Source organism: Xyrauchen texanus, chromosome 23, assembly GCF_025860055.1.
Source record: "Xyrauchen texanus isolate HMW12.3.18 chromosome 23, RBS_HiC_50CHRs, whole genome shotgun sequence".
Classification (NCBI taxonomy): domain Eukaryota; kingdom Metazoa; phylum Chordata; class Actinopteri; order Cypriniformes; family Catostomidae; genus Xyrauchen; species Xyrauchen texanus.
In genome coordinates, this window is record NC_068298.1 from 30,108,324 (window position 1) to 30,121,341 (window position 13,018).

General features: G+C 37.6%; 1 protein-coding gene across 8 annotated transcripts in view; it reads right to left on the reverse strand.

The window, feature by feature from the left end:
- Positions 1-13,018, reverse strand: part of LOC127663017 (prominin-1-A) — a 105,113-nt gene that overhangs the window by 11,770 nt on the left and 80,325 nt on the right. For 5 of the 8 annotated variants that reach the window (XM_052154404.1, XM_052154397.1, XM_052154399.1 and 2 more), the window contains 12 exons: positions 12,315-12,467; positions 12,074-12,197; positions 11,676-11,779; positions 8,947-9,031; positions 7,710-7,856; positions 5,264-5,335; positions 2,749-2,841; positions 2,489-2,506; positions 1,653-1,706; positions 1,474-1,554; positions 1,308-1,376; positions 1,113-1,202 (listed from right to left, as the gene is read on the reverse strand). In XM_052154404.1, the coding sequence (XP_052010364.1) occupies positions 1,113-1,202; positions 1,308-1,376; positions 1,474-1,554; positions 1,653-1,706; positions 2,489-2,506; positions 2,749-2,841; positions 5,264-5,335; positions 7,710-7,856; positions 8,947-9,031; positions 11,676-11,779; positions 12,074-12,197; positions 12,315-12,467 (1,090 nt within the window). The remainder of the gene's footprint in view (positions 1-1,112; positions 1,203-1,307; positions 1,377-1,473; positions 1,555-1,652; positions 1,707-2,488; positions 2,507-2,748; positions 2,842-5,263; positions 5,336-7,709; positions 7,857-8,946; positions 9,032-11,675; positions 11,780-12,073; positions 12,198-12,314; positions 12,468-13,018) is intronic. The other 3 variants (XM_052154398.1, XM_052154400.1, XM_052154403.1) reach the window with 1 other exon arrangement.

Below are 13,018 nucleotides of genomic sequence, written 5' to 3' on the forward strand. Positions count from 1 at the left end.
TTTTTTCCTCATATATTTGCCTGCAGGGATTTGACCACACACATTAACAGTGCAGCCCAACCCACCCTGATTGAGTGCTCAGCACACTTGACTTTCAACCACTGCCTGTGTATACGCACATGTTATACCCAAACCAGTGCATCCAAGTCAATGTGATAACACTATCTCCCCTCCAGCTCTTAATCCAGATCCACATGTTACTAAATCAGCCAGAAGTCATTTAAATCCTAAATCTCTGCAGGTTGGCTTTGAAAAGGTCTTTAAAGGAATAGTTGAAGCAAAAATTATAATGATTTTCTCACGCTTAAATATTATGTTCTTCTGTGAAACACAAGAGTAAAATGTTAGGCAGAATGTCCTTTCCACACAATAAAAGAGGATGGTGATTTATAGATCCCATAGCTCAACTGGTAGACCATGGCACTAGAAAAACCAAGGTTATGGGGTTCAACTTCCAGTACACAGATATATTGATAAAATGTACAATTTCAGTTGTCTGCAAAATGGAAGAATTTATAATGTACACTTTAATGGTCTCAAATATAATTCGTTATTAAGACGTGCCAAGCCAGGTTTGACATCATGAACGCCAAATGTCACTGGTTCTTGCCACTCAAAATGCTTTTGTTTTTTGCAATTTTATTTATCCCATTTTCTCCCCAATTTGGAATAGCCAATTCCCACTACTTAGTTTGTCCTCGTGGTGGTGCGATTACTCACCTCAATCCGGGTGGTGGAGGACAAGTCTCAGTTGCCTCCACTTCTGAGACAGTCAATTCGTGCATTTTATCACGTGGTTCGCTGTGCATGACACCACGGAGACTCCGTAACCACTAATTGTCTTGCTAGTCAGATTAACAAACGTGATGTTTGAAAAGTTTTAAAAACATGACCATGAATGAAACCTATCGAATGGCACAAGTCGTATGGACTACTTTAATTATATTTTGATGGTGCTTTTTTGAGCTTGGACATATATATCACCATACACTTGCCTTGTGACAAAAATAGAAGCTCAGACATTCTGCCTCAGGTTTGCTTTTTGGTTTCATATAAAAAAGAAACAATACAGAGTCAGAATTTATTCGTCATGGAACCAATGGTTCTCTCACCATTGAATCCAGCAGGAAACTGCAGCCCAGGATCTCAGCCGTGTCCACAATGTTGCTGAGCGGTTTACAGGTTGCTACCTCCATGGCGAGCTAAAATGAGGCAGCAAAACAAAGGTGTTTCAAACTTGAATTCATGCAGACAACCAAACTGATCACCACCAAGCCAACATAAATGTTCTTGTAGGCAATACTTACAGATGTCCTTATCCAGTCCATATACTGCTTGAAATAGCCAATGATAGTCTGCTTGTATTTCTCTGTTTCCTGTTTGAGCAGTGAATAATAACCATTGGTGTCCTGTACAATAAATCCATAATCCAGTTTTATCACACAGGTAGCTGTTTTTTTTAGCTCACATTACCTGACTGACCACAAATGTCGCATTGTGGGAAATTATGAACTGGGCGGCATCAACGGCTGCTAGTGCTTCTGAAACTCTGATCTGAAAACCAAAACATTTCCATATTATCAGAAACCATGTTTGTGGCGGCGTTACGCAGAGCTGAGATCTAAACAGTAGTTTTAAAATGAACAACTTACAGGCAAATCTGAGGCAGTCCTCTCCAGAAGTCTGATGCTGTGATTAAGTGTGCTCTGTAATAGGAAATATATTGAAAACACGAACACTAAAAATAAATCAATTCATGTCGAAATGATCTATAATCTTGCCCTGATAATAAAAATGCTGGAGTTAAAAGAGAAACATTATTGAAACATGGTAAGTACGTTGACCACAAAATTCATTTACTGTAAATAACAGTTTTGGAAACATACATACAGAGATCCATGCGTGCAGTGTGCCAAAATGCCATGCAACCTTACAGATATACATGCTGCATATATATATATATATACACACACATCATGTCACAGTAAACAAAGAATGTGACACAGAAAAATTGGACTATATGATACATTGGACACATTTCTCATAAGCATGTTTAATTAAATGTAACTAGTAAACATCTATCACTTGGACAGGATAACAAAACTCCCTGTCCTGAAAATGCACTTTGAAAAGGATTTAGTCTCTTAATTGATCTTTTAGCATGCTAGTATTTTCCACAGGAGAATACAATGAGAGGTCAATTCCACATCCATTTACAAAATGTACGAAATGGTAATTTATTGGATAGCAATATGTTTTTTTAACCAGTTTATGCATTTGTAATCCATTTTGTGGACAATCTGTGATTGAAATTTTATGTCATGCCACATTTGCAAAGTAAAAAAATGGATATGGACATTTCAGTAGGACAAACATCGGATTACGATTTTTTTGTAAAATGATGATGGTGTCTTGAAGGCGTCAATAGGTGATAGCAAACAACTCAATGGTAAAGTTATGCAAACATTAATGTTAGACGCAGGCTTACCCTTGCTTTCACATATTTCTTGGAAGCCATAAAGAAAAATGAATGTGGTAGGAATAATAAGAAAGTCACATCAGATGATGAAAATCACATCAGATCTCAACAGAAATGCCAACGTCATTCAGGAATTATGACTATATACTATTTAAATTTAGATCATGGGAACCATTGAACCATTCATGGGAAAGAAGGCAATCGCCATGACTCTGCAGGCTAGAGTAATCATATGAAGTGCACCTATGAGACAGGAATAGATAGATTACCATGGATTGTTCCAGTGGAATGACTTGCTGGATGTGAATTTGTCTTATAGTGTTAGCGTGTCCCTTTAATGAAGTCCGCAAGGTCCCTTTAGACTGCAAAAAAGAAAGAGATACACCAATCGATTAACTGAACAATGAGTAGATTTGTAGTCATGGGGCATTTGTAGATTGCATTTTTTGTTCAAATTCAAAGTGGGTATCAACATTTTTTTTTTAGAATTTAACACAACATTCTTCTGTAACACTTTAAAACAGGGGTCTTCAACCATTTTCAGGCCAATTGGGAGCAACATGGGGTTCAGTGTCTTGCCCAAGGACACTTCGGCATGTGCCACGTGGGCCAGGAATCAAAACGAACCCTGCGATTAGTGGCCAACCTGCTCTACCACATGAGCCATAGCCACCCCTAAAAAAGAACTGCTAAAACCAACATAAGCTGATTGCGCCCAGCCTGGTTAAAGGAGTTTTGAACACTTTTTTTAGCTGGTCTTAGCTGGTCAGGCTGCTCATGCTGATCTTAGCTGGTCAGGGGGGGTCTTAGCTGGTCACGGTGGTCTTGGCTGGTCATAGCTAGTTTCCCAGGCTGGCCAGCTATAAAGTGTTCAAACCCACTCTGCAACATTTTTTACATGAAGTGACATTTTTCTAAGGTTACTTCATCTGATATGTGTGATCGATTTTATACATATATTTCAAAATTACAATACTGTTCATGTACATCTCATTGAGTAAAAATGTGTAATGAGAAAAACAATGACTGAGTGCACCTTTAATTATGCTGATTTCAGAGTCACCGTCTTGTGTGTGTGTGGAACGTTAAGGAGCATATATGCCAGCATGATAATCTTAGCGGTAATTATTTATTTACCCCAGGCAAGTCAACTATTGTTCTGAAAGCAAAAAGCAACTAAAAATAAACTGCAGGCTGTCATCTGTTCAACAGCACAGGACGACCAATGCAAAGCTGATGTGTTTACTCGTGCGACCCTCCACTGCAGCGCTGCTAAACCTGATGTGTGTTGCGCATTGAGCGGTTCATGATGAGCATGCACACGTGAAGGGTTTGTCCGGGCTGCACACTTCTACTGACTAGTGCTGTTAAGTCACATGTTAAGATTTGTCATGCAGCAGATTCAGTGGCGGAGCTAGGGGACCGAAGCCTGGCCACCATTGGCCACCCCACTCGCAATTGCTGTTTTAGTAATTGTTTTGGGTAATTTCAATTAAGTTCTTTACAGGTGAAATAATGTCTGTACAAATGTACAAACTTAACATGTGCGCACACCAAGGTCGCCAAACCTCTCCATCTGGGTGTCATTGTATCCCCCCGCCCCCACAGTCTGACGACATAAAAATGCTGCCCGAACATTTCTGTGCCACCACAGTGATCGCTTGCCCCTGCCTGGCCACCCTTTTGAAAAACTCCTGGCTCCACCTCTGAGCAGATTCAACATGTCAATAGACTAAAATTCATACTCATCTCTCGCTGGTTCTCGCACGCGAGTGAGTGATTATTACAAATGCCAATGGTGGATCAAACTTGCTAAATGGTTGAAGACCCTTGCTTTAATATAAGGTTGTGTTCCTTAACATCAGATCACGCAACATTAAACATGATTTAACAGTGAGCAATATTTTACAGCACTTATTAATCTTCTTTAATGTTAATTTCTACATCTACTAATATTTTTTTTAATTAAAAGCTGTTCATTAATATTAGTTAATGTAATATGAACTAACATTAAAAACAATGAACAATACCTAATGCATTTACTAACATTAATAAATACAATCTTACTGTACAATGTTAACTATTTTTCATTACAAATTATATTATCATTATAACAATTTGAGTGAACAGTTGATTTCAAATATACATTTCAGAAATTCTTAGTATTTGGACCTTTTGCTTTAATGACAGCATTCACTTGAGCTAGAATGGACTCCACAAGTTTGTGCAAAACCTGAAAGTCCATATTATCCCAGTATGATCTAAGAATGTTTATGTCATAAATGGTCTTAGTAAATAAATAAATACATAAAAATACCAAACTTTCTGTTTATTTACCAGTTTAAATGAAAAAAGTTCAATTTTGGGTTCTACTGTACAGACTCTTGTATTGTCTGCTTTAACATGGGCTCTTATTAGTTGACATATACAGTGAAAAGTTCAAACATGAATGTGCAGTTAAGTGAAGTACATACAGTATGGTAAAGTACTTTACACCTGCAGCACACATGTGTGCAACATCTGCACAGGCTTTAAACCTCAACAAATGACATGTTTTCAAGAGCCCTGCTAATGCTCTTGGAAAGTTTTGGATGAAAAGGGGGATTGTGGAAGCCTCTGACCCCCGGAAGATACAGCACAGTATTTCCAGACAAACACCAATAGACTTATGCTGGTTTAAGATACTAATATAATCCTTCATCATTTACAGAATACTTTAAGTACTATAACTTTAAAATGTTTGTCGTTGTTTTTTGTACAAATTAGACAAATAATAAACCTTACCAATTGATCTGCTTGTGTATCGAGGTCACTGGCAAAAGCGAGTAGATCAATGCGAGTCACTCCTTTATTAAGCTGCAAAACAAACAGAAACCACAGGACATATTTGTCTCATTTTTCTTTAACCAATATTAACGTTTCTATCATCATTATAGGTCCTGTAGCTCAACTTGTTGAATATGGTGCTAACAATGTCATGGGTTTGGTTTTCAATGAACACAGATACTGATCAAATGTATATCTTTAATATACTTTCAGTTGCTTTGGAAAAAAAAGAGTCTTCTAATTGCATAAATGAAAAGAGTTCACACTAATAATACAATACCATGGTATTACCGTGTTTGGTATTACCATGTTTTTTGGATATGTATTTACATTGCATTCTCTGGAGTACTTTGTAAACAGCATAGTATATGAATTTGGTAAACATTACTGTTCCATGATATCTCCACAATACACACACAATACACAAAGATTATATAAGGGCAGCACAACCCTTCGTCAGTGTGCCTGGTTAGTAGTTGCATATTATTTACCATACACTGACATAATGATATAATTAAAATATTGAAGATAGAAGAAGGTTATATCTTGACTCTATGTATACATTGTCATTATGACAGGTGTTGTACAGCTGGTAGATGGCCCTAGCAACCTGGGTTCAATTCCAAGGGAAAACAATTTCCAGGGTTCTGATAAAAATCTACACCTTGAATGCACTGTAAGAAATAACAACAGGAGTATCGCGTGAGCATAAACAATTGTAATAGATTGATTACAGACCTTTTTTCAGACCTGTAGCATGCTTGATTTGATCTCAAACAGGGGCTAAAATAGTTACAATGTTGCATTTTCTTCATGGTTTGGTTTGCTTTCACAATGTTATATTTTGAAATGGACCAAAACTATGAAATTCCCATTGTGGTTATTTTTATTCGTCATTAGTTGCTTTTGCATTACAAACGACCTATTCTCATGGTCACGGAGCTCTCTCTCTCTCCCTCTCGCACCCGCACACATATACGCACAAAAAGAGTGAAGCAATGTTTTTATAAGTGTAAAAGTTGCTGATGTCATCCTACCATCTGCTTGCCGCTATCCATAACAGAGAAGCGATCGTTAAGATCAACCTATAGCTATATCCACGTTTTAATGATGAATTACAGTGATGAGCTTGGCTACATATTCTCTGTCCAGGTGGTCTCGGACCATTTGTTTTGGTGTGGATCTGAGTGTGATTGCTGTCTTCATATATGCCTAAACGAACTGAACCAAGTGACAAAACACACCAGGTTCCGAAAAAAATGCTGCAAACGCCCTTATGGTGTGATTCACGGTTAACTTTACCTTGTGAAAGTGCATGAATGTGTTTTTTACCCCCCTCAAGGACCGCATCACATAACATAGAAGAGGGGATTTGACTAACCCTGGAGCAAACTATTTTAGAGAATTTAACCAACCAATATCATCCTATTTGTTTTTCAGCATTGAAGTGATTAAACCTTCTGCCAAAGGTGGTAATATGGATCAGACTAGAAAAAGGGCTAGAGGCATTTTTAATTTAAAAACTTTATCTCCTCTAGGAGTGAATGAAGAGTTGGTGATAAATGAATTTCCATAATTTTTTTAATTTTCAACATTTTATGTTTTTTCTTTTGTATTGAAGAGTTTTGGTTTTGTATTTGGTCTTGTATTAAGTTATTTCTCATGAATTGTCTCCATGATGTGTAATTTGATGGGTGTGGTTTTCTTATTGACCTACTCTTTTGCCTAATTAGTGCAATTGAAACGGCCATTCCCTGATTGACAGATGAGATTATCCTGTCCATCTCATTGGCTAGATGATACTCTTTGTATCTAATAAATCTCTCCATTCAATAAGGGTTGCTGGATTTATCCTCTTTGATTGCACCTTGTCTGTAGGTGAAGTTGCACCAGACTGATTATGTGCAGTGTATGAGAAAAAGGTTGGAAAAACACTTGGTGATAGAATAATTTTGGATTACAATCAGCATTTGTGATGATATGCAGCTGAGTGTGATGAAAATGTTCAGATCAGCTTGATATTTTGAAGAGTTCTTTTACTAAAGAAGCTCATTGGTCACTTGACGAGAACACAAGAGTCCACATTGGCGACAGACTGATTTTATTCAAGCAAGCATGATGTGCTTTTTCAGTTTTTGAAGCCATTAACTCAGCAGGTCCCAACAGTCAAGTTATTAACAACCTCCAGCTGACAGATGCTAATGACCACTTCGTCTCCCTCTATCCTGGCCGATGATTATGTAAAGGCTCACACCTGAAAATCACTGGAGAAATTTGGCTAGTGTAATTCCAGCTTTGTAATCAATGAACTGTTTTTCGACAATTGCGCAACATGAAAGATTGTGAATCAAATCTTTTTTTTAAATGAACACGAGTTTGTTTCTTTGTCTGTGTGTGTGTGTACCTCCTCCAAATAGGCAGCAAAGTTAATATCAGTGATGCCGGTTTCAGTGAAGCTGATGAGATTTTGTTTGCCATCCGACTCCAGCAGAATGATACCACGCAGGTCTACTTTCACCCCGTCAAATTTTCTTGAAATGTCCTTGGAGTACTGCAGAGAGAAAGAAACTTTGTTTATGTTTGAGACAGTGGTACACGCGAACAGAGGGGAGATCATCATGGCCAATTGTAAAACTGTGAATCTGACACGAATCTGTGTATTGTTTGGCATGATAAAATATTTCTGGGGAAGGATATAGTTTTTTTTTTAAAGTGAAGTTAGTAAAAATAATCTTAAATCTATATCAGATTTTTAAACCTGATTACAGCCTTTTGCCTATCAACAAATGTATCACTTTAAGGGACACAGATCCTGCTTTATACAGTAACCATGGCTTATTTGCATTGCTTTGTCTGAGTGGCTTGCTTTGTTTCACTATAGTTATGTCTTGTTGAAGTCAGCTACACTTGCCAGCTGGCTGAAATCTGCAGGAAAAGAAAAACAAAGCAAATCACGTGCTTCAGTGACTCAAACATTGCCCTTTAAGGCAAAATGTCTGGTTATGTTTAATTTTACAGATCAGGGTTCTGTTCCCCTTCTATATTTGGACTGTTTAAGTTATTCTAGTGTGCAGCATGTTCTAATGTTGAAAGTGTGCTAAAAATGGGATTAATACTTCACTGACTCCCTATAGCGGCATGATATTTTTGTCTTTTATCTGAGCTTTTGTCAAGATTGTGTGGTATGTAAAGCAATAGGACATAATAAATAATTTAGCTAAACTGCTTGGCAATGGTTTTAAGTAATTTTCTTAAAAGATGAATTAATTAACGTGAGAACTTTTAAGACTATATACATTTCATAATTGATCATAAAAATCAAATTATTTAAAATTGTTTTATTATGCCTGTTTGAAAGCATGTTTTAAATGTGTACATAATTATAGAAAGTAGTTGCAATTGTTCATCATTTCAAAACAAGTTGTTGATTGTTTGTCTGAACAACCAAACTGTTGTCTGTTAGCGACTCAAAACCCATAGGCCTACTGCTCAAAAGGAATTAGGATGTTTACATCAAGCTCATTAAACATTTAAAAGAAGCACTTTTCACAATGCCATCTGATGGAAACAGTGGCTTTACCAATCTCTGTACAAATGCAGCAGTTGCTTGTGTGTAAAGACTTGGCCTTTGATCCACTCACAACACTGGTGTTAAAGAAGGATGAGAGGTTGAAGATCTTATCCAAACGAAGAGCTGCATAAATCCCCCTGTTGTCCTTACAGTTACTGAGAAAGAAAACAGAAAGAGAAAATTCAAACCTTACTCTGTTTTATTATTATTTTCTGGCTTTCGTTTGGCTTATAGGCTTTTAGCTGCCTTTGCCTCTAATTGGTTCATAAATTTAGCAGCACCATCAACACAATTCTCTTCTGTGCTGCCATCTGCTGGATTTTAAAGGACACTGACAATTCCCTCTTAACGTCACATTTATGTATTGCTTTAAGACAAATACATTTTCAATATATATTTAACATTCATACGTTGAATTGTTATATGCAGTATATTTTCATGCACCCATTCTATACATCTTAAAATATTGGATAAAAAATATTAAGCCCCCAAATTTGAACATATATTGGAATAATTTTACTCAGTTTTATTTTAAGCAGATGCTATTTGCTCCCTGGTGCAAATAATGATATATGCTATTTACACCCAGTATAAAAAGTGGAAAATATTATTTGCCCCACAAACCCTGGTGCAAATAACGGTAGACACTAACTGCACCCTCGCGTAAATAGTGTCAGATACTATTTGCACCCATATTTAAATACTAACATACAGTATGTGGATACTGCAGTGTGTTTATTGTGTTTACTTAAGAGTCCCACAGACAAACTATATTAACCCTTACCCCTAAACCTAACCTTAACCTTCCCTTGGAAGAAAATTACTTGGGTTTAAAGTAACCATGGTTACACGCGGAAACAAGTGCGATTGACAGACCCTGCCTCCGGACCAAACCCTTCTCTGCACTCCCCGACATTCAATGTGATGAAATCAACATTTATTTTCATTTTTATTTATTATTTTAAGTAGTATTAAAGAAAAAAAAAATGTTTTCTTGATTCTTATCTTTCCCCAATCAAAATTTTTCAATCTACTGTAAATGTGTTTTATTGGGAATATTGCTTTAAATGGTTATACATTCACAGATTTTCCCTCAATATTCTGATCTCAACATCACTTTCAATCCAGTTAGTCTTTCATAAATGCGCTGTAGCTAACAAAAGTAATTTCCTTAATCACAACATCCTCCAGGAAGTGAAATAATTTGGGTGGGAAACAACAGCACAAACATCAATAAGAACTAGATAGGAAAAGTTTGTCAAGACAAAGATGTTGGCTTGACCAAGTGTGACAGTTTTAACCAGTTTTAAAATATTTACATTTGTTGGTTAAACTAATATTACAGTAAGACAAATAGCTAGCTAGCTGTCACATAAATAGTCAGATAAACCAATAGATGGATGGATGGATAGATCGATCATAGATAGGTCGGCCATCTTTGGAAAGGCACCAGAAGACTATTTCCAGTCATGCCAGTGCAGCTCCTATATACTTAAATGGGGGCACCGAAATCTCCAAAATGATGGGTCAAGATTATGATCAAAGAACATATTTTAACATATTTATAGGTGGCTGTGGCTCAGGTGGTAGAGCGGGTCTGCCACTAATCGGTTTGTGTTATTTACACATTTAACTTGAACCGCATTGACGTGCCCCATGTTTGATACCTGTGCCGTCTCCTAGTTGCGATGCGGGGTGGTGCTTCTCATCCTGTGTGCGACCGGCTTAAGGCCTTGGTTTGTTTACAACAGAATTTTTGACAGTTGGAGTTTGAATTACCGAGCATTCCATTGGCCCATAATGGTGCATTCACAACATGACGGAATTACTGTAATTATGAGATGGGAACTCAGAGGTTCTACTCGGAGTCGTTCACGTCCTCAGACCCCAAAAGTTATTTGTTGATAAGGCAACACTTATAACGCCAACACGGCTTTGCTGTTGATTACAGTAAAATGCTTATAACTTCATTAATTCACCTCTATATGTTTTTGCAAAATGTTTAAGAAATGCTCCAGGCATCATTGGCATAATAAAATAGCATATTAAACAGAAATATGTTCACTACCTTCAACTATTGAGGCCACTACCATACTGGTTCTTTTCATATGACGTCACGACTGTCAAGTCGGAGCATTCATAGAACTCTGAGTTTACAAGTTATAATTACACGCTCTACGAAAACATGAGCACTTTTTACATGTCGGAATCTCGTAATTATGGTAATTCCAACATGCCGTAAACTATACAATAAGTCTATAAAATGTTTCAGATTTTTTATCGTCTGTTGAGTGAAAACCACAAGTCTGATCTGATATAAAATGCATAGCACTATGTGTACTACTGTATTTCAGCACAGTCTGCAGGTCTGTGCCGAGACTGGTGGATTGAAAGCTCTAGGAGTTAAACATTTTTACAGTCAGATATTTTTATCTCCGTTTAGGATTTTGAAAAACCCCTAAACAACTTTTGTAGAATTACAGTATGTTGACTTTGTCAAGCCAACATAATTAAGTTCATAAGGTACAGTATTAGATATGAAGGAAATATTCTTGATATTCTGTGTATGAATATTCTTTGAATAATCAAGTTATAATGAATACAATTTAAGTACCTGAACTTATTTCTGAAAGTCTGGTTTACCCTTTAATAGAAATATTTCCTTAAATTACATAAAAGCATATTCAAGGTATCGCATAACAGGATTAACCAGCATCAGTAATTATTGTTCAGGGAGTACCAATATACACACTCCGATATGACTGGTTTTAAAGGTAATATAATACAGGCCTGAGTTACCTGTAGAGAGAATCCACTGTAAGATCCATTTCAGGGTCATGGTACAGGTATCCTGGTATGAAGTTTCTCCAGCCAGGGTTGATCAGGTTGGGAGTGTCAAACACCTATACAACAACATAATTCTGAGAACATTATCACCCCTGAGTTGTTTCTCATAGACCTTTCTGGTCATGTTCAATTAATCCCTTTAACTTTTGCTATATAGAGGAGACCAGGACTTAAAAAAGGTGGAAATGTTCAGAATCTTTTTTGTAGCTAAATACATAATGTATGTTTCTATATAAAAAGTGACTTTCAAAAATAAAACCAACCAGAAAAATATCCATTGGAGTAAAAACAGCTCCAGTCTCAACTATATGTATCATGTGTGCTGTGAGATGCTATGTCCATTCTCTTGCCTTGAACAGCTGTCTGGTTTGGAAAGGTTCACACACAAGCTTCTCGAGATTCCCCCCTGCCATGAACAATGCTGTTATAACACCCATGAGCACCCAGGAGAACAGGAAGCTGAAGCCCACACCACTGAGAGACACAGGAAGAGTGTAAACGAGTGCAGAAAAGGGTGTTTTATCCTCAAACAAAAATGGGACATGTTGTGTGGTCACATGGTTTGAAGTTAGATATTATTGTCATTCTCACGCCATGAGCAGGTTTCCTCCTGTGTTAGAGACGCAGCCACGTGTGGTTGGGGAAGTGTGTCTGTCAAATCCCAGAATACCGCACAACAGACCCAAAAAATTGAAGGTGAGGATGAGCACCACCATGCAGCACAGAGTAATACAACAGATCCACCTAAAGAAAAAATCATTATGAACCCTGTCAAGAGGATGTGAAGGACTTTTGTTTGGCTTGAACAGAAAGAAGAGAGTGTTTGTGACTGTCTTTTTACTAGTCAAGGTACACTGCATGGGCAACATTATGTTACATAGGGTTTAAATCAATGAGTTTGGCCCCTGATTTCACTAAAGACTAATATTTTCCCCTCCCCTTTTTCTCCCCAATTTGGAATGCCCAATTCCCAATGCGCTCTAAGTCCTCATGGTGGCGTAGTGACTCGCCTCAATCCAGGTGGTGGCGGATGAATCTCAGTTGCGGCCGCATCTGAGACCGTCAACCCACACAGCTCACATGACTTGTTGAGTGCGTTAACACGTGTGGAGGCTTCACAATATTCTCCGCAGCATCCATGCACAACTCACCACGTTCCCCACCGAGAGCGAGAACCACATTATAGTGACCACAAGGAGGTTACCCCATGTGACTCTATCCTCCCTAGCAACCGGGCCAATTTGGTTGCTTAGGAGACCTAGCTGGAGTCACTCAGCACACCCTGGATTCAAACT